General features: G+C 34.9%; 1 protein-coding gene and 2 long non-coding RNA genes across 3 annotated transcripts; 2 read left to right on the top strand and 1 right to left on the bottom strand.

Annotated features, from left to right (window-relative positions):
• Positions 1-11,461: 11,461 nt before the first annotated feature.
• Positions 11,462-12,234, top strand: LOC136972711 (uncharacterized). The gene is made up of 3 exons (XM_067267319.1): positions 11,462-11,869; positions 11,959-12,037; positions 12,131-12,234. The coding sequence occupies exons 1-3, from the start codon at positions 11,462-11,464 to the stop codon at positions 12,232-12,234; spliced, it is 591 nt and encodes a 196-aa protein (XP_067123420.1).
• A 209-nt stretch (positions 12,235-12,443) lies between these two features.
• On the top strand, positions 12,444-12,741 carry LOC136972799 (uncharacterized). The gene is made up of 2 exons (XR_010880393.1): positions 12,444-12,526; positions 12,626-12,741. It is a non-coding gene; the product is annotated as an uncharacterized lncRNA (long non-coding RNA).
• A 59-nt stretch (positions 12,742-12,800) lies between these two features.
• LOC136972798 (uncharacterized) lies at positions 12,801-13,210 on the bottom strand. Its single transcript, XR_010880392.1, has 2 exons — positions 13,146-13,210; positions 12,801-13,060 (listed from the first exon to the last, which is right to left on the bottom strand). It is a non-coding gene; the product is annotated as an uncharacterized lncRNA (long non-coding RNA).
• Between the last annotated feature and the right edge of the window lie 9,342 nt (positions 13,211-22,552).

Here is a 22,552-nt window from a genome sequence, read left to right as displayed (position 1 = left end):
TTTTATGATATAATGCCGATAGTTGCGTGTGTGGATTGAGTAATAGTATAACGCGCGCTTTCATATTTGTAAATAACATCTACTTCACTTGTTTTGCGAGTGAAGTCATCTTTGATCACTTAAAGCTACCGAAGTTAGAATAAATGAAGTTTTTTTAACCAAATATGACGTCAATACCCTAAACATGTTCCTAAGGAGCGGTTGTTTAGAGCGTTCGGTAGAAAAATACTCTGTCGCTCAGGAACTGTTCTGTTCGCAGAACGTAGCCAAAGTTAATATTTTTATACGATGAATTCTATCGGCTGAATTTATAATTATCGGATAGTCTGAATCGGATCTATCGGATAGTCTGAATCTGAATTCTATCGGATTTTCGTCTGATATCAGACCGACATCAATAAGCAGAAACCATACGCCTGTCACTTAATTAATGTCGGAATATCTAAGTTAAGTCTACCAATTTTGTAAATTATTCAGTCTAGTTCTAAATGCGTTCGGTAACATGAATGTTTTTGTACACAGTGGCAACAGGAAGTTTACGTTAAACACTTAAAACATGAAAGAGCAGACCAAATTAGCATCTTATATGCTGATATGAACAATGAAGCTTCTATTGCCATTATATACCAAACTTCGTCAACTATTTTCTATGCCGAAAAAAGTTGAGGCTAGGCTCCCTGATTCAGATGATTAGCCAATTGTCCTTCTCAAACTAGACCTACTATAAAAATTATTGCTGTTTTGGCTTATTGTTAAGAATCGTATCGTTTACCTCGTTTAAAATAAAACTGTAAAGAAATATGAATGACGAATGAATTACCGTTAAAACCAATTACGATTATTTCTATTTTATTTCCTTAATTTCTGTTTTCTTCCACCAGATTATTCTTATGATATTAAGAAATGTTATAAAAAGCCAACTTTAAGATATATTAAGATGTTATAAAAAGCCAACTTTTACGTATAAAGATTATTTAACTATAATAGTGGTTTTCAACCGAGATGATGCGACTCACTGAGGTACCGCAATGACATTTCAGGCGTATCGAGAAATATGGTGCTTAGCAGCGCCATAACAGTTCTTACGTGTATTACTAAAAGTACAGTACGTAAACTGCAAAAGTCCTAGTAAGGAAGTATAGGTGTTGCAAGTAAAAATAATTACTAAGTTGTAGTAACATTATTACAAAAAATTTTTTAAAATATTGACTTACATCAACAGGATTAAATATTCTTTATTAATATTTTTATGGATTTTTATTAGTTTCAAAACTTTTCTGTATATTTATATATAAAAAACTGGATTAGATTTGAAGTATTTTGGATTTTCGTCTGATATCAGACCGACATCAATAAGCAGAAAATGCCTTAAAGTTTTCTACCTACGAATTTAATTAAAAAAGTTTATGTTTTATGTGAAAGACTAGTTTTGTATCCATAACAGCATATAACTTATTAGTAAATGATATAAATAAATGGTTGTAAATGAATAATATGGGAATACAATCTTTCCTAAAAAGTAAAAGGTCTTAAGTTGATGTATAAAATTAAAATATTAAAAGAATAATCAAGTTCATAAATAAAATTGTTGTGAGAAAATGCGAAATTGTACAGTACAGTATATACAAATTTATATATTAATTAATAATAAGCCACTGTTTAGTTTATATGTATTTTCTTTGAGTTTTTATTTATTACATAGCTCTGTAATATTTAAGTTTTGTTAAATATTACGTTTTATTTTTACATTTCAAAAAAATAAAATATATTTTTTAAATATTAGTTTTATATTCTTTTTTATTCAAAAAATTTAAAAACATTACAATTACCGATCACTAATCAATGTTGTATATTCACATTTGTATGTTCAATGTTATTTTCAACACTACTTTTTCAATCCAAACCGTTATTAAAATCCTTCATATCTATTTTTATTTTTCTTGCTTTTTGAAAAAAGAAAAAAAATGTTTAGATGACTTTCTGTTATCATAACAGAAATGTCTTTCTCTTATGATAGCATCAGAGAGCAAAATTCAATGTTCCGCATGCTTCTCTACATTGAAGTCCACAGGAGTTACAATTTGAATTGCAAGTATTAATACATAAAATTAATAGAACGATACCAAATGCGGTGGTCATAGCAGGAACTAAAAAATACATAATAAAATTGAAAATTATTATTCATTTTAATATAAATTATAAATATTTGATTACCATTTACATATAATGAATAATAGTATTTTAATTACAAAGTTTTTTTATTTTTATGAATAATGTTCAATAGCATCTTTATAAAAGCAAATACAAAAATATAAGGCGGTCCTTCACTTTCGTATGTAATTGGTTTCTGAAATATGTATAAAAGTTGATATGTACGAAAGTAAACAAATGTTAAAAAAAATAAAGAAAACACCAAAAAGAGTTTTCAAAATACTTTATTTTTTATTGATTAGTTTCTTGTATTTTCTTTTTAAATTCGTCAAGAGATAGTTGAATTGTACTTTTCTTTTTCTTTTCTTGATAAAGATTCTGTAACATGCCGTTCGTTTCTATTGACTTTTGTATATTCTTCCATGGTGGTCAAAAATTTTTAAATACGAAATGTGTATGAAATAGTTTAGTCCAATCAGAATAGAGACAACTTTGCACAACACAAATGGTTCTTTTTCTACTTCTTTGTAAGTAGTTGACAGTCGTATCTTCGATTCGTCTAGTTTCGAGTAGATTTAGCTTACTGAAATTTCCCTACTACACAAAACATAAAGATGTGGGTACCGAGGAGGGACGACGAGGTTAGCCCTCTGTCTAATTTCGGCTCACAAGTCGGAGGGACTTGCCCACGTGTCAGGGATGGCTTATTTGCCGGTAGGGATCCCGTAGGGACGGGACTACTTTTTATCCGGTCGAGTGTAGGAGGTAAGGTGGAGTCGTGGTAAGGCGATAAGCGAATATTCGAGCAAACAAGACACCATTTAACAGGATAACAACGATTTAATGGAAAACAAAATATACGTTACAAAAATCTGACATAAAAGGGGTGACATATAAAAAGCTATATATCCCTATCACGCGAAGGGAGAGAGAGAGAGTTCACATAAGTGGGTTCCATACCTCTTAGACAAGCAGTATTTCCAATATTCTGTCGGTCACAAGGATCGGTAATTCTCTTGAAGGGAAGGATCGGTAACTCTTGAGGCACAACGTAAAATATTCCCTTAGGCACAAAGGACAAAAATGGACGAGATTGCGACTCGATCTAAATCGATGATTGACTGCCCTGAGGGGGGAAGGAAGCATCTTATATAGCTTTTTGCTGGGAAATTTGGTCACGTGCATGTGCTTAGGCCATAGGTGTTCCCGGGATTGGAAACAATACGGCGAATTCGGGCGCTAACTATAAACTTAAGTTGCAAGATGATCTGTACTCAGCGTAAGAACAATGGATAGTTGACAGTTATACGGCCGGGGACGCATATTTTCTCGTCCAGGACCGTTTTTAGGCAGGATGTTTATAATAGGAAAATTTTCGATTCAATATAGGGAATAATTTTATTATAAGTCGTATTATATTCGGATTATATCCGGATATAAAGGGGGTAATTATTAATTCGGATATAATTTAGTAAAACTTTCGTTCAAGGGGGGTTTCCAGATCTCACAAAGATAATAAATTATATGTTTCTTTATTAACCTGTACCAGTACATCCAGCGACAAGTCTTCCTTAACTACATTTCTTCATCTGCCCACCCAACAACAACGCCCACATACCGGATGGCCGAGCGGTTACTGCTCTGGGAGACTCGGAATCGAATCAAAATTCTGGAAAAATTCAAAATAGTTACATTTTTTCCGTAGATGGCACTGTAGCATTTGTAAATTTGTTAAAATAAGAATTAAAATGTTCTTGGTGTAAGCTTTAGTAAGAACTACATAAATTATGTAATCTTATCAAGCACCATCTACGGCAAGAAATGTAACTATTTTGGTACTAAAATTTTTATTAAACATAAAAAAATCCCGCTTCTCTCTAAGCATTTCTGTGAAAACCGCGTCATAACTGGGGTCATGTAACTGGTAAAAATTCAGTAGCAAGTAAATTACTCTCTCTTTAAAAACAGTTTGCCATCAGAATTTCAAAGTGCTGCAGAACTATTTCTATTAATGCTTCTCTGATACTAGTGGAGCTCCTTCCTTTGCCACTATGTATTGTAGAAAAAATTTTAATGGGGTGTGTACTATAGATTACCACCTATAGAATTTCGGGACTTTGAGTATATATTTGAACTCAGAGGACCGAGACGAGTTCAACGGTATCCTACTTTTGGGCCGGAGACAAAAAATAAGAAAGTTATCATAGTTTTCTCCGGCGATCGCGCGATGATCGGGAGTCGCGTCGCTCTCTCCGCTAAGCCTATCGCGTGTTTAACAGGCAGTCCGGCAAGTCGGCCATATATACCTTCAACAAAAGCAGATGTTGATCCACGAGCACACTGATCGTCTATAGTTCGAGTTAAGTCCTTTTTGCACACCCTCGCGCTCGTCGACCTCGGGGGCTACGGCTCCTCAGTCTCGCTATCGCTCGCGGTCGGCTAGTACTACGAGCCGACCGTGCTATCGCGATTGGGAGTCGCGATGATTGAACAAAAGGAAAAAAAAAGGAACTGGCGTTCGACTGTTCGTGCTCCCGACAGACTCTCCCCGGGAGGGGAGCCGCCGGCAGGCCGCCGATTGTTTAACGTCACTAGTTATTGATTCACGGTAGTTCTTGAACAAAAGAATAAAAGGAAGTGCCATTCGACTGTTCATGCAATTTCTTGCCTTTCAGAGTGCTTTTTAAAAATTTGTTTGCAGACTTTACCGCGAGATGGCAGCACTAGAAACTATAGTGCCGTCTGCATGAAAGCATTAAAAAAGTATGATAACTTAAAAACTATGATAACTTTCTTATTTTTCGTCTCCGGTCCAAAAGTAGGTTATTTTTGAACTCGTCTTGGTCCCCTCAGTTCAGATATATACTCAAAGTCCCGAAATTCCATAGTGGTAATCTATAGTATTCCCCTAATGCGTGGAAGGCATGGCAGAAAACGATGGTTATGTCCAGAAAATTCTTCGTGAAAAGTATACGAGAGCGTTATGCTTTCACTGTGCTAGTCACAAAATCACAAACCGAACTTAGTTGTAAACGACTCAAACGAAATAGCAGTGATACGAAATACGGTCTCCACAATAAAAGAAATAATAAGATTCTTCCGAGAATCGGCCCTTTGTCGAAAATGCATACTGAATATACTAATGCTCTGTAAAACCCGTTGGTCTCAAAAATATAAAAGTGTCGCCACATTCAAAGAAACATTATGTCCAAATCGTTATGACGCTTGAAAAAAATATCAACAGACGGTAACAATGCAACGAGAGTTGCTTTTCAAATGCATTGCGCTGCTACAAAATCAGAATTCATTGTTAGTGTTTGTCTCATAGCAAAATATTCAGCGCTCCTGCAACCGGTGGTAAATGCTCTTCAGTCAAAAAGTGTGGACTTACTTCAATCTGCAAATCACAGACATTATGAGAAAACACTGTGGAAATGCGGTTGTTGAAAGTGTTATAGCAGAGAAACAATTGCCGAGCATCTTGGAACAGATTTCAATATGCCGCGAGTCATAAATTATCAGAAACATCGTGCGAATCCACCAGCGAGTTTTGGAGAAGATCACTAATTATTCCGTACATAAATTCATTAGTAATGTCTCTGGAACAGCGTTTTCTGAGGAGAACTTGTCCGCATTTTCATTGCTTACGTTGCACCCTCGCGTAAGGCCGCAACTCCACTAGCCGTAAAACAGCCGTAAAACCCCTCACCGTAAAAGCTTTTAATCACGTGACCTATTTGCGTTTGCGCTCGGATTGCGGTGGAGTTCCGGCTAGCGAAGCTTTTTACGGCGACAGTACTATTACGGTGTATACGTGATATATCGATATAAAGACAATAATTATATTCTACGAGTTTTCTCTATACTATAATTACAAATATAGTAAAAGTAATATCTTTACTTTCATATATTGACTTTTATTATTATATTATTAAGATAATATACAGCATTTATAAGCTTAGCTTTTTTATTATATACTCCTCTACATTGAAGGATTTTCCTTTGGCCGTTCATATCGCGTGTTTTAGGCATCCATTATTATAATCGGGATACCTCTTGTCGTAGATACACGAATACTTTCGGATGTTTTCGATAAATCTTTCTAGATCTTCTAGAGTAGCCACCAGAGAACGTACACAAAAGCTCGTTTTCCGCCATTTTCGCACCGTGTCACGATGACCTAGATTTAACTGACTTCTGATTGGTGGATGGTACCGGTTTACGGTCGTATTCGCTTCGAAAGTTGAGCACTGCTCAACTCGCTTTTACGTTGGTTTTACGACCTGCTCAGGCGTAAAATATCATGGTCACGTGATTAAAAGCTTTTACGGCGAGGGATTTTACGGCCCTTTTACGGCTAGTGGAGTCGCGGCCTAATGCTTGATATGACGTATGAGGATTTTTTATAGAAAAAAAAAAAACTACAATTTTCTGTAGTTACTGCCATTTGAATGATTTCCTCATTGAAGCTGAACTTCGGCACAACCAATGGAAAGGGAAAAAATGTGCCAAGTGCCGAACTGAAAGAGACAGAACTAGCTGCACTAGTTAAAGAAACTCAATTGTTCTACCCATCCATAAAATAGGCGCTACTAATCTCACTTATATAGTCCTGCACAACGTGCACTATCGAAAGATCCTTCAGCACCTTACGCAGGGTAAAAACTTAGATGCGGTCAACAATGACAGAAAATCGGCTTGTCGGTCTTTGTATGATGATTGTGCATAAAGAGAAAGTCCTGGAAGCTAAAAATAAATTTGAAAAAGAAATTTTCACAAGATTTAGCCACAACTCGCGTAGGCTAGTGGTGAAATAAGATTTAGGTAAGTTCGAATAGCATTGCAACTAATTACTTTTAGCGTTTTCAAATGTTCAAATAAAACCACTTTTTAATAAACAATGTTATCTTATTTTTGCCCCCTGGAGAAAATCCTGACTACGCCCTTCTCAATTCATCGTGATATTTTATCTTATATTTTAAATAAAAATTAAGTTTTTACAAACATTCTAAGGAATTAATATATGTAGAAAACTGATTAGTTTAAAAATTTTTATTTGTAATACACAAAATAATTGATTTATTACATATTCCACACCAAATTTTGCTATTACTGTGATAAAATATGTTTATGAAATTCCTCAGTTCATTTTTTAAAGTTATACTATTTATCAAAAGTAATTAAATGAAACTGTTAAGAATTAATAAATCGTACAGTCACGTGATTTGTTAGAAGTCACATGTAAAAGACATCAAATGTTATGATGACAGTGCACAGTAATGCCAGTTTGGCAGAAAGATGCTGATTGGCTGGTTTAGAAAAAACGTCACGACTGAAATTACCCCTATGAATGAAGAATGAACCCTCTATGAAAGAATGAACCCTCTAGACCAGAGGTGGCAAACTTTTTTTGAGCCTGAGTGCCGTATAGTAAGCATACCTAGCTTTAAAGATGTTTATGCCTGCCAATGTTTCAGACTTCAAATAACGATAGCCTACTTAAAGAAATAAACGAATATGCTTTAATTAGAATAAATGTTAAAAAAAATCTGATTGAAAAGCGGATGATCAGGTGATAAACCGAAAGGTTGATTGGAAAAGACAGAAATTGTATGAGACATTTGCGTGTCAGATGATTCCTCCTTACGTGCCACTTTGGGCACGTTCGAACCCCTGCTACTAAACATACTCTATGGCAGTGATTCTCAACCACTGCCGCGAGATTTTTGAAGTGTACCGCCACTGCGGATACCCATACATAAGCGACGTCAGACAAGTAATTCAATCAGTTCTACCTTCTAGGGCGCGTTTGGAAATCGTAACCGGTGTTACAGGTAACTGATGGTAGTTTAAAAAACGTGACCTAAATAACTAACTGTTTTTAAAAATCAGTTATGACGTCATCGAATGTCCTGCGGTACTTACCAAAGTAACCGTGTGTGCCGCCAAACTTTTAAATTATTAAAAGTATACGGTGACGAAAAAAAGGTTGAGAATCACTGCTCTATGGTATGATGTGGCACAAAGTCGTTTGCTGATTGGATGCGCGTTTGCAATCGGTGCGAGTAGAACGAACTTTTTGTTTCTGGTCGCGGTTGAACCCGCTGAAGTCTTGTCGGTTTTAGAAGGGATTTTACTAGTTTATAAAAGTTAAAAAATATATAAAAGTTAAAAATATATAAAAAATAAAGTTATAAAATATAAAAGTTTACTAGTTATATGGAACATCCGTCGCGATTGTAGTTGCCTTTGCGGCTGGAAATTGCAAGGTGTAACCACTGCTTTAGAAAACTGTTTTCACCACTTTAATCGGTATGCAGTATGGGTACCAATACAAAGTTTTTCCGGAAGGCACTCCTATCTTGGCAGATTGTCTAAATGTCGCGTTTCTTCCTCATCAAAGCCAATCCAATTTGCCCTACCATCCAGCATTGGATGGATTATGACATTTTTAATTTTATTTATCTTTTATTCTATCATTTTATTTATCTTTTATTCTATCATTTTATTTATCTTTTATTCTATCATTTTATTTATCTTTTATTATCGAATCCACAGAGCGGTAAGATTCCACCTTGACCGTTTTACTAACCGTCCGAGGGTGGCCAGGTGGAGTTTTCAGTTTTCTTCACATGTTAGTTTTCCATCACGTGTCTAATAGGTGTTAGTTTTCCGTGGAAAGAATTCCTGGAAGGCTTGACAGATGACCCACCAGTCACCTTTCCTTATCCAACTAATCTTACAATTTCTTTTATAGAATCATACAAGGCAGTCAATTGCTTAATTTTATGAAGGAAAATAAAATAATAAATGAAAGTTGAAAGTTGTTGACAACTTTCAACTTTCATTTGTTATTGACAATTAACGACAGTCTAACCCAAAAACGATAAAATTTGGAGAGCTATAATAGAAAATATATTTTTAATTTTAACGAATTTTCTATAATTTCATATATTTCTTAATATAGTTTCTTATATTATTATACATATATGTGGTGCCCATCCCCCGCGCTAGCGACATGGTCAAGCCAAATGTCGTGCGCACCCATTCTGGCGCACGCGGGAAAAAGACGAAGACGAAGCTTAAGCGCATTCTTCTCACCCGAGGCGAAAAGAAGACGACGGTAAGAGTAGGAAAGGAAGAAGCTACGACGTGTCCGCCTCAAGACGATTTGTTAGTGTTCTTCGTGTTGTAACGTCCTCTGTATTATATTAAAGTGTACGTCCTTATATGTTATAAGAAGTTCTTCGTGTTTTCTTAAACTGAGTTTTACATACGCTTCTTAACGCTCAGCTCAGCCATCCACAGACACCACATATATTAAGAATAATATAAGGTAACTGATGGGAATATAGCCATAATAAGCTTTGAAGTTTACTAGAGTAATTTTATAGAATTTTTAAAAATTTTTATGAAACAATGTACTTTGGTTCTTTAATGATAAGGAAAAATAATCAGATATTTTATTTATTTGTAACCACAAAAAATAGCTCATTCCCAAGAGTCTAATTTTCTGACACATTAAATGCACATGAAGTTCATATGCCCAACAATTTTCCTCCCCTCTTAAATTAAAATTTTTCGATCATTAATCAATGAGAAATTCAGTTTTAAACTCAATAAAAATGAAATAATTGTTTATTTCTACATTTACAAACTACTGCAATTTTTTTCTTTTGTTGAAAAAAAAAATTTCAACTGTTTTAAGAAAAAATTGTACAATTGTCTTACTTTACTCGTAACCTTTACCTTAAACTTGATACTTAACTATGGAACATAAATTTAATTATAAATGAATTAAATGAGTAAATAACTTGCAGTCACTTCATTAGAAAAATTAATTTTATAAAAATTTTTCAATCTTCTTTTAATACATTGAAAGATTGAAAAATTTAAAATTTTAAATCATATCAATTGTGCAAATGCCAAAGGTATAAGTTCAATTACTCCATAAATTTCGATTTAAAAAAATTATGTCCAAATGACTTCTACAAAATAACCGTACTAAATATATCACGAATTTAAAAAACAATTACAGCAGTGATCAATTAACGAACATAATTCGTTCAAAGACAATGTCGCTACCCAAATTGTTCGTTAAGCCATGGTCACACCATGCGATTACCAGCCGCGCAGGCGACCGCAACTGCAACAAGCGCGAGTCGCGCGCGTCTTTTCGTGGACACACATTGTTCGTTGACATTGCAACTCGGAAACACGTGACCCTATAATTAACCAATAAAATTATAGTAGTTTGTTTTTTGACTGCTTTCGTGAGTTTACCGACATTTTACGTTCTACTTCAGAGTATTTACGGAATTTTAGCCAATTTTCTTATTAAAATGGCAAGCAGTTCCTTTTCTGGAATGTTTGTTTGTTTTTAAGTCATGGCAACTCAACACTTCAGCGATCTGCCTAGGGGAATGCCTTCCGGGAGGTCTATTTAAGGGAAACTGGCCCGTATTTAGGCGTTACAGACGTGGAGAAAACACGGAAAACTCCACGTGGCCAGCCTGTCCGAGCGAGGCGCGAACCCACGACCGAACTCCCAGTGTTCAGAGAACGAAGACCGCTTGGTCAGTGGTGGGCCCTTTTCTGGAATGAATAAAAGAAAAAAAGGGCGATTATTTTGATACAGCTGGCAAGAATAAAAAGATACGCCGGTCGCGCCGGTTTTCAAAGGGGGTTTAGTAGTTAATGGGAACAGCCGTGGCGGGTTCCAGTTGTCTGCGTGGCTTGAAATCGCATGGTGTGACCACAGCTTTTGAAAACCGGCACGACTGCACCTGCGACTAGAAACAAAAAGTTTGTTCTACTCGCGCCGATTGCAAACGTGCATCCAATCGGCAAACGCCTTTGTGCCAAGTCATACGGTGACAACATTGAAAATAGTTCATCCTCGTGGCGGATAGTTAGAGGATTAATACTTTTACAGAATCGAGATTCATTGAGCTTATTCAGGCTCACAAATACCTGTGGAATTTTAATTCTTCGTTTTATAAAGATTTTATCTTTTTGTGTATTCTCACCAGGGCCGTATTCTGGTCACTTATCTCTCGTCTCTTCTTTCACCGACGAATGACGTCAAAGCGAGAGACGAAATTCGTCTCTCATACAAAGTGGCGATTCTGGTCGTTCGTAACGATCTCGTCTTTGTCGTTGACGTCACGATTCTATTCGGTTGATTATACATGTTCGGGTTATCTGCGCGCGCAACGCGGTATAGAATTTTAACCAATGAAATTGTACAATTTTCGAAAGTGCAGAATACGAAAATATAGAGCACGTGGTACGGCACGAGGTAATCAAGATGTCTCGACTTATGTTATCATCGGAACAAATGGAAATGTTGGTAACCGAGTTGCAAAAGCGTCCATATTTAGCTAAAGGAAAATTGGACGGAAATATTTCCAAAAATACTTTACGAGATGGATGGCAAGAAATTAGGGATAAAGTGAACTGTCTAGCTGATGGTCCACTGATCGAAGTGGAACAATTAAAAAAAAGATGGAGTCAGTGGCGTTCCCCAACGAAAAGTAAAGCGGCTGCTTTAAGGAAAGATATACTTAGAACAGGTGGAGGGAAAAGAAGTACTCCACCATTAACAGATCTTGAAGAAAAGGTGTCATTAATTGGGAACGAAGAATTTGGATTGGAAGAAGAAAATTTATACGAGCTTGGAGCTTGCACTACAAGTTCCGTTGAACCTTTACATAATGTAAGTAATACCTTTTTATTTATAAATTCATTTTTTATATATTAAATATAGTCTATATATATATATATATTTATATTTATATATCGTAGATACAGAATATAGTTTCCGAAGGAAATGATGTGGAACCACATCGTGAAATAGTTGAGAGGGAAGATCTTGAATCTGCAAGTAAGTTATTTATTGTCAAGTAATTATATTTCTTGACTTCAAGTTTATTTAGTTTTAAAATTAAATGTTTTAATCTTCCCGTTGTAATGCCAGATTCTGGATGTCGTCGTCGTCGTCACCGATCTTCAAATGAAGATACTGTAACTTCATTTATAGAGCAATCTGCATCTAATCAAAATTCATTATTAACAAGGTAAACCTTATAATCTTTTTGGAATTTATTTTACTTTGAAGTTGACTTCATTGATTAAAATATTAATATAGTTAGATAAAAATATTAAAACATTTCTCTTTGATTAAATGCTTTGTCTAGTTTCATTAAAAGTATCTAGTCATTTATGTGTATATATATATATATATACATTTTTTTTATGTAGGCTTTCATCTATAGATGAAAACCTAGCAGAAAATAATGAACTAATAAGACGACAAAATAATATAATGGAAGAGAAAAATATTCTCAAAGAAATCTTGCAAACTCTGCAAAGGGTATTTATTTTATATAATTGTTTAACATTTTAATACTTTTTAAAAAATTTATTGAGTAAACAATATTTTTATATTTACATGCGTGTCTTCTTTTTTCAGTTTGCGTGATGTGTTCGTACTGCTAGCCAATTTAAACAATTTTGTCTGTCTCTTTTTTTATTTTATAATGTACTTAGAAATGAAATAAATAATAAATAAATATTTCTAAATAATAACTTAGTGTGTTTACTTATTTATTTAGTCTCTAAAGAATAAAGACTGGAAACAAAATTAATTCACTTTTTTCATTCATGTTTATTTTAACAGAATCTCTGTAATATTAACTGTTGCCTGACATTTACAGCATTCTGATTTGCAGAATGTTCCATTTTATTTATGCTATCATCATCATCATCATTTCCACAGATTTCTTCTGAAGGAATGTTAAATGCTACACAAATGTTATGTAAAATAGCACAAGCCATCACTATTTTTGCTGATTTTTCTGGAACATATTGTAATCCTCCAGCTGACTTCAAGTCAAGGCATCTGAATCTAATAATTAAAAATAAGAATTTTAATATATAATTTTGTAAAATTAGTAAATTGTTAGTAAGAAAAATGTGAGAATTTCTCATACCTCTGCTTTAAAACACCAAAACATCTTTCAATGGTGTTTCTGGCTTTTCTGTGAGCTGCATTGTAATTTAATTCTGCAGCTGCTGATGGATTACCTACAGGTGTAAGCAGCCATGTTTCTAAAGGATAAGCACTGTCTCCTGTAAACATAATTTAGAGAATGGTATTTACTTTTTCATACCAAATTAATAAGAAAATAATGTCTTTACATTTTTGTTTTAGTTTGGAATTACATGACACCGAAATATTTCAAAAGACAATATGTCTGTGAAATATATGCTTACCAAGCAACCATAATCCTCTTCCTATTACTCCATCTTCAAAGTTTTCCCGCAGAGTAGAATTTCGCCAGATAAAAGCATCATGCATGCGCCCCGGATACAATGGGTTAATATTCAAAATTCTCAACTGAGAATCACACACCTAAAAGCATAATTTTAGTCTTATTACAATTGAATAATAGTTGTTTATATCTTGTATTCAAGTGATATTGATAGTGAAATGAGTGATTTGACATAGAAATTTAAAGATACCACTTTATTAAAGACATTAATTTTATTTATAGTTAGATGGTTAATTTGTATAAATACTTACAACTTGAACATTAATAGAATGAAATCCTTTTCTATTGATAAATGATTCTTCATTATATTTGGAGGCTGGAGGTGCCTTGATTGCAATATGAGTGCAATCAATAGCTCCTGCAATAAGTAAAGAAATAGTAAAAATCATCATATAATTAAATAAGAAACTTTATCATTTTATACACTAATTTTAAAATTATAAATTGTAACAGCTATTTAAAAAAATAAAAGTAATTACATACTATATTATATTCTAATGAACAAATAAAAACAATTTACTCACCCACAACTCCTGGCATTTGACTGATGATAAAAAATCCAGAGGACACATCCAATTGTTGTTCTCTACTCCTAGGAAAAGAAATTTTGTGTCCCAATCGGCGGATGATACTGTTGACTACAGATGGCATAATTCGGGACACTGTCGACTGGGCAACTTTAAGTTGGCAGTGATCACCGACATTTCTTTGAAATCCACCAGAAGCAAAAAATTGTAAGGTTATCAATAACTAAACTTCTGGTGGAATTACGGTCCGTGACTTTCTCCGGACTAAATCATCCCGCAATTCGTTGCACAGCCACGCGGTAGCTTCTTTCATTAGACGAAATCTTGAACGAAATTCATCATCATCTAAATCAAAAGCGTTATCTCTATCGCGAAATACTCTTTCTCGAGATAGGGAACGTTTTGTGATACGATCGTATAGCACGAGTAGCATGGAGTCGTCCATATTGGATATAACGAAATCGAGGCGAAAGACGAAAGACCGGCTGAAAGACAGCTATCCGCTCGTCTCTGATAAAAGAGAGAAGCGAAGAGAGAAAAAGTTGTCCAGAATCGCGTTTAGAGAGACGCGACGATCTCTCGAGACGTAAACAAATGATTAGCCAATCAGCGACCGGCTTGGGAAAGACGAGAGACGAGAGACGATGACCAGAATAGGGCCCCAGTTCTATCAAAATAATCGCCTATTTTTTTCTTTTATTCATTCCAGAAAAAGGCCCACCACTGGCCAAGCGGTCTTTGTTCTCTGAACACTGGGAGTTCGGTCGTGGGTTCGCGCCTCGCTCGAACAGGCTGGCCACGTGGAGTTTTCCGTGTTTTCTCCACGTCTGTAACTTCTAAATACCGGCCAGTTTCCCTTAAATAGACCTCCCGGAAGGCATCCCCCTAGGCAGATCGCCAAAGGGTTGTGTTGCCATGACTTAAAAACAAACAAACATTTCAGAAAAGGAACTGCTTGCCAGTTTAATAAGAAAATTGGCTAAAATTCCGTAAATGCTCTGAAGTAGAGCGTAAAATGTCGGTAAACTCACGAAAGTAGTAAAAAAAAAAAAAACTACAGTCAAACCTGTTTTTATGCGGTGGATAGGGACCGCATAAAAAACGCATAAAAAAATTGCACGAAACTTCAAGAGTGGCTATAAAAAATAGTTTTCACAACACAATTAAAAAAAATATTTTTTATGCGGTCGATAGGAACCGCATAAAAAAGTCTCACATAGAAAATAACTCAAAACCGTACGAAATAGAATTTATTGACAACAGATGTCAGCACTTGACTGCATCATCTCGTCTATCGTCTGTTTTACATATTTTTGTCCAGGTGGTGTTTTGTTGACTTAAAAAATAAATTATTTCATTTTTCGCATATTCATGCAATAATATTACTATAATAAGTTTATTTAGCTATAATAAGTCAACGTAAGACATGACAAATTGCACAAGACTTCTCGCCGACTATACCGCACAAATAAAAAATCGCACAAAAAAACCGCACAAATAAAAAATCGCATAAAAAAATCGCACAAAAAGACCGCATAAAAACAGGTTTGACTGTACTGTAATTTTATTGGTTAATTGTAGGGTCACGTGTTTCCGAGTTGCAACGTCAACGAACAATGTGTGACCACAAAAGACGCGCGCGACTCGCGCTTGTAGCAGTCGCGGTCGCCTGCGCGGCTGGTAATCGCATGGTGTGCCGTGGCTTTAGCGGATTATTTATTTACTATAGATTTTTATGGGATTATGATTAATTCGTTCTGGACATACCAGAAAATAAATTTAAAAATTATATAATTTCTTTCTACGTTTATTTATATGTAATAAGAAACTAAAAGTAATCTCTCCATTTTTTCATGGATGGTACCGGTACATCTTTGTTTCTCAGATGTGATTTTCGTTACTCGTTTAACTGCTTGAGTTATTTTGATTAGCCAATATCTTTCTTAGATAAGATTATATCTACTGTGGAGCTGTTGAAGCCATAATGTCTAGCAACATCAGATATCTTCTGTTCACTCTATACCTTGTCTATAATCTCTTGCTTAGTTTCTATAGTGAACTAAGCAAAAGATTATAGCCAAGTGGAGTTTAAATTCTTGGCACTCCACTCTTTTTAGGCCCCATAATATTGTCAGTATTTTTAAATAAATAGTTCATGAAAGCACTTACAAAAATCTTTGTGAAAGTCTCGTTTCATAAACTATTCGTAGGTTCCAGTAAAATATAGTTTCACATATCTTCTTGTGTTTCTTCTGTGAGGTATTCGTTGTCCGATTTGTTCGCTTTCTGAACTGTTCTTTAACCGAACTGTTCTGTATAAATAACTAAATTAATTAAAATAAAAAGAAAACGTAATATAAGAAAAAATAAAAAATTTGGATCATTTAAATATCGATTTATAATTTTGGCCATTGTCTTAACCATTGTCTTTGATCCTCACTACAAAGCGACTAAGTGCATCATTCTTGTTTCTGGATAATGTTCGACGTTCATTTTCCTAGTAAAATCCCTTCAAAGTGATCTTGTACAATTTCAATTGCAGTCCTTTCAAATACCACACAGTCGGTGATTATTTCAATTTTATATCTAGAATTTTTTACCCATTTAGACCTTTGGTGATTTCCAATACTAATAACTCGTATAAGTAAAATTTCTTTTCATTGTTTGATGTATTAAAAATATACAGTGGATTTTCGATCTATCCTTCCCGCATCAATCGTTTTATCGTATCTGTCGGTTGTTTTTGCCAGTCCCAAATAAGAACCTATATACAGTCAAACCTGTTTTATGCGGTCTTTTTTTGTGCGATTCTTTATTTGTGCGATTTTTTTATGCGATTTTTTTATTTGTGCGGTTTTCTTTGTGCGATTTTTTATTTGTGCGGTATAGTTGGCGACTAGTCTCGTGCGATTTGTCACGTTGACTTATTATAGCTAAATAAACTTATTACAGCATAAATGAACTTATTATAGTAATATTATTGCATGAATATGCAAAAAATGAAATAATTTATTTTTTAAGTCAACAAAACACCACCTGGACAAAAATATGTAAAACAGACGATAGACCAGACGATGCAGTCAAGTGCTGACATCTGTTGTCAATAAATTCTATTTCATACGGTTTTGAGTTATTTTCTATGTGAGACTTTTTTTATGCAGTCCCTATTGACTGCATAAAAAATATTTTTTTAATTGTGTTGCGAAAACTATTTTTTATAGCCACTCGTGAAGTTTCGTGCGATTTTTTTAATGCGTTTTTTTTAATGCGGTCCCTATCCACCGCATTAAAACAGGTTTGACTGTATATATAATGTTAATTTTTTCCGTATTCTTCGTTCCCGCATTGTTCATTTTCCCGCAATGTTCGTTCTGTATTTTAACTGAAAAAAATGTTATCCCGCGTCAATCGTTTTACTCACAATAGAGGGCGCTAAATTGAAATACAGTAGAGCATCGATTATCCGACCCCCGATCAACCGTCACATCGGTTAACCGACCGCGTTCTAGTCGGCAAATTCAAATGTCCGCTAGTAATGTAGCGCTACAATATTTGGCTATGTCTTGGCTACTTTAATATTATTTTTGTTAAATTTTTGTGTTTTAGCTGGCAGCGCTGGCTCGACCATGAAAGGGAGGCCAGTATTTAAAGAGCTATCAAATTGCTGTTTTTAAAACGTTTGCGAGATTTAGCGGCAAAAAACGAGTGTCAGCAGTGAATCAAAAGAAAATTTTGGACTTCTTTTTTTAATGTATAAGCCTGCTTTACATAACCCGAAATATGTAACCCGAATATATATATTTTTTGATTTATATTTTTCAGTATACAGTACAGTACTGTATTTATTTTGTGCAAAATAAAGAAATAATTTTTTAACGATACAATAGCGACGATTATTATTTTTAAAAAATTTTGTTAGGCTTAACATCGATGAAAATTCAACGCGAAGTAGGTTAATAGAAATATACTAATATACTAATTACGTGGGATATACTAATATACTAATTACATGGGATATACTAATATACTATACTAATGTATTTTTTCATACTTTTCGGTTATCTATGTTTTCAGTTATCCGACCAACCCCAGTCCCCAATTGAGTCGTATAATCGTACTGTAAATTAGTTTTACTGTACTAATTTTTGTTTACTATAAATAAAAGCATGTCAAATTTAACAGTTGAACCTTTGACTACAGCTAACCAGTCTTTTATTGTAATTTTTGATTACTGCTTTACAAAATACTGTATGTTATTGGCGACATTTTTTTCTTAAAGCCTGGCAACATTGTAAAAATTATCACGTTGTCTAGAGATCATGTGTAGACAAGTGAGAAAAGTCTTATTAAAAAATTGAAAACTATAGAGGAAGCCTATCACTGGAAAATACACGTTCCATGCGATATAAACAATAAAAGCATCGACGTCATAAAATTCCCGTGTTAAACGTTATCCCGCAGTAGTCGTTTTTTCCCTCAAGTCCCGCTAACAACGATAGATCGAGTCCACTGTATAGTATATTCGATAAAGTGTTGTCTCTCCTAAAAGCCGTTGCAATAGTATCACTCTATTCTCTTTGGAAAGTATCTGTATGCAAATCAGTAGCGTTCTTCTTCTTTATCTTTGCTTCTTCCCGTGGGTCAACATTTCCATCTTTGATCTGTCGTCTATTCGGAGAAAGAGCCTAGTAAATTCAAAATAAGTCACCAGTAGTTACGGTACGTAACTACAACCAGTAATTTATTAACACACAACAACCATCTGTAACTCGACTTGAATTACGGCAATCAAAGATACATAAATGTGAACCGTTTACACAGCGTGTTTCAACTCATACACAATCCAACACGTTATATGGTAATAAAGTCAGAAACAGGTCCGTCGAAAGAACACCTTGCAGCCCTTCCCGCGGAGTATTTCAGTGCACCGGCCTTAGTCCTTCCGGGCAACGTAGCACTCAGTTCGAAAGTTACGAGAACCACATTTCCGGGATTTCAAAAGCGAGTCCCTTCCCGCCGAAAGCTGTTCTTTTTATACTCGACGGAGCCTGAGCAACGTTGCCACAATGAAATTTCAAAACGTACTGAAGCTCCTTCAAAAAATGTACTATTTTCCTTCAAAATGTACTATTTCTATGCTTTTGATATTAATATACCATCATACTCAATTTTTGTGCTTATTTCAAATTTGTATTGATGAATACTTGTTAAATACGAATACTTTAAAATTAAATATTTCAAAAAAAGATTTTATGAAAATAGTTTGTATGGTTTTTTTTGTTAAAGATGATTATTAGTTACAGCATCAAAAGTTGATTTTTTAAAAATATAATAGTGATGGATAAAAAAAAAATTATAAATAAAATATGCGTGGACAGATTCAAATTAACAAAAGTTATTTCTTTTACCAAGATTACTAAAATTGAAGTTCATAATTTAAGAATTAAATTATAGTGGTAGAAAACAAGTATTTATATTATTTATACTTGTATAATTTCAAAACTATTTTCTGTAATAATTCGACTCTGACTTAAAGGATATTTTGATATTATTGACGAAGTTTAAAATCATTGATTTCCTTACCTGTCCATTATTTTTGTTTGACAAAGTTGAATTGTTTGGACCACGTAGCGTGAAAAATTTTGTCAAGGTCATAAAAATGTGCAGACGACTGAAACGTTTGACACACGTGTGAAAGAGGACCACTGAGTCAAGACATTTGCACGTGCAACTTCTGTATGTTATTGACGTCGACCGACATACGCTATGTGTATGTTGTGATTGGGTAAATCAAATTAGCAAGTAGTGACACTAGTCACACTAGTGAGACTCTTAAACTAATTTTTTTCACATTTACTCGTTAAGGCATGAAATATTATTTTGTACCATAAATGGTACTAAAATATTATAATGTACTCAAAATGTACTAAAAATCTAAGTGTACAGTACTTTCAATTTACTCGAAAAAGCAAAATGTACCCGAAAAGTACAAATGTACTAGGAACGGCAACACTGAGCCTGAGCCGATCCACCAACCAGCATTCTTAAATCCGGGGAAACCTCGACCAACGTCCGGCCGTCGCCGACCAATGGCCGCTCGTCGATTTAAACCGTCGACCGTTATTCTAACGGTCAGTCTTCCAACCATCGATCTCCAACGGCTTCCGTAACGTGCGCAAATTTGAATTGAAAGCAAAAAGGGCGGGAATCGTACGTCTGGCGATTTCCAACCATGTCAAGCCTATAAGGCTAGCATCTCCATATAAACCTAGAAAGAAGAAGAAGAATCTTTGATCTGTCTTCTCCAGTTCTTTCTATAAAGGGCATCTACTCTTCCAAATCCTATGCCACCTTCTCTCTACATCTCAGCTTCGGTCTTCTTTACTAACTCTTCTCTATCACTTCCAATTTCCCAATTCTCTTTCCGCATACTCCTCGCTTCTTCTCTCTCCACTTGTCCAAACCATCTTAATTTACTTTTCTGCATCTTCTAACTGATAGGACTTACCTTTATCGTTCCTCTGATGTAATCATTTCTATTTTTGTCCTTCCTCGTTACACTGCTCATTTATCCCAGCACTCTCATCTTCGTCGTCTCAATATTCTTTTCCTGGGTTCTTGTAATTTTCCACGTCTCAACAATGTACTGTACATCATTGAAGGTCTTAACACGGTTTTGTATAATATTTCGTTCATTTTACAGCTTATTTCCTTATCTCACAGCATTTAGCTCATTTTTCTGCAGTTTATTCATCTACCCTAAACTCTATGCTGGATTTCAGCACTCATTCCTGCATTTTCCACATATGATCCAAGATACTTAAATTTGTTAGTAACTTTTCAATTGGCGTTGTATATAACTTCATTTCTTCCAGCAAATATCATACAGACTATCTTAGCTCTGCTGATCTTCACACTTCTCGCTTCCAGTTTCTTCTCTACTTTATCTCAAGATGCTTCGTACAGTTCAATGTCATTTGCAAATAGCATACTCCATGGTCTCTTGCTCTTTACATCTCTCACCAATACATCCATTACCAAATCGAACAGAAACGGGTTGAGAGCTGAGCTCTGGTGCAGTTCAACTCTCACAGTGAATCGCTTCGTTACACTTACACTACTCTTTACTTGAGTCATATTTACTTTTCTGATATTCCCTTTACCCTTATATATCTCCATACCTCTTGTCTAGACACCCTGTCATTCGCTTTATCCATATACCGTGAAGAATACCGTCGTTACAGAATACCGTGTGCAGTTCTGCCTGCACCTCTCTGTAGCTTTCCATCAGCTGCTTAAAAGCAAAGACGGCATGTTGTTCTTTCTGGCATGAAACCAAAGTGTCCCGCTCCTATAGTTCCTTTTTCCTTAACCTTCCTTCCACAATTTTCTCTCAAATCTTCATTGAGTGTAACATCAATTTAATTCCTTTATAATTGCTACATTCCTGGACATCTTTTTCTCTATAAATTGGCACCAAAATATTTTTCCTCCATTCCAGTATCCTCTCTTGTTGCCGTAGCCTTTTCATAAGATCCCATAGAATATCAAAACCTTCCTCGCCTATACCTCTAATGGGGTCTAATAAACACCTGTTGTTTTTCCATTCTTTATTTTTATAAGTATCCTTTCCATATCCTTCTTGCTTATATCTGCTGCCACTCCTTCATTTAGCTCCCCGTCCTTACATAGCATTCTTCGATTTTGCTCATTCGGTAGTTAACACTTTACCTTTCTCATCTATTATCTGTTTTATTGATATGAAATCCTTTGATGCCTTGTCTCTTGCTTTCGCAATTCTTATCAGCTGCCTATTCCCATCTTTTCTTTCCAGTTCCTCTTAGGCCTTATCCACTCACTGCCTTTCTCTTTGGCAGTTGATAAGTCCTAAGAGGAACTGACAAAATAGCAAACGAAAAGGCCTTTTCGTTTCCTGCCTTATATGTTTCTTTATCTTCCCTGCTACCTGTCATTTTCTACCTTTTCGTCATTTCCTTCTTTTCTTTTATTGTAACTTGCACCTCCTCGTTCCACCATCAAGTTTTCTTTCCATAAGATCGCCCTTTTTCTGATGTTTTCCCAATATCGCTTCGTCAACATTTTTTTAAAATATATTAATTGAACTCTCTGTATATCTTTCAGTAACTTTATTCCTCCAAGCACTTTTTCCATAATCTCTCTACTCAACTCTCCCTCTTTCAATTTCTACCACTTTATCCTTTGTTCTTTCTGTTCTGGGTGTCTCTGGAAATTTTTGTCAGCTATTAACACCCAATCAATTACTACCAGTCTATGTTGCGCAGCTTCACTTTCTCCGTTAATCGCCTTAGAATCCTTAATTTCCTTAAGATGTTTCCTGCGATACTTAAACTAGTCAATGTGGCTTAATTAATCTCATCAACTTACAACATACAAGAGTGGGGATCCATTCTTTTAAGTTATAAGCTGAATCTGTTTCTTTTCGAAGTTAGTGTTGACTATTACCAGGTCAAACGCTATTGGGTATTCCAGTATTCCACTGTTCTATCTCACTCTCTA

This window comes from Centruroides vittatus, unplaced genomic scaffold (assembly GCF_030686945.1).
Source record: "Centruroides vittatus isolate TY-2023 unplaced genomic scaffold, ASM3068694v2 contig_301, whole genome shotgun sequence".
Lineage (NCBI taxonomy): Eukaryota > Metazoa > Arthropoda > Arachnida > Scorpiones > Buthidae > Centruroides > Centruroides vittatus.
The sequence above is the reverse complement of the archived record's forward strand: the minus strand, read 5'-3'. Positions and strand labels throughout refer to the sequence as shown.

Coding starts and splice junctions, on each gene's coding strand:
- LOC136972711 (XM_067267319.1), top strand. CDS start 11,462: ATGTCTCGACTTATGTTATCATCGGAACAAATGGAAATGTTGGTAACC. Junction 11,870..11,958: donor CCGTTGAACCTTTACATAAT/GTAAGTAATACC, acceptor TATATATCGTAG/ATACAGAATATAGTTTCCGA. Junction 12,038..12,130: donor GGAAGATCTTGAATCTGCAA/GTAAGTTATTTA, acceptor TTGTAATGCCAG/ATTCTGGATGTCGTCGTCGT.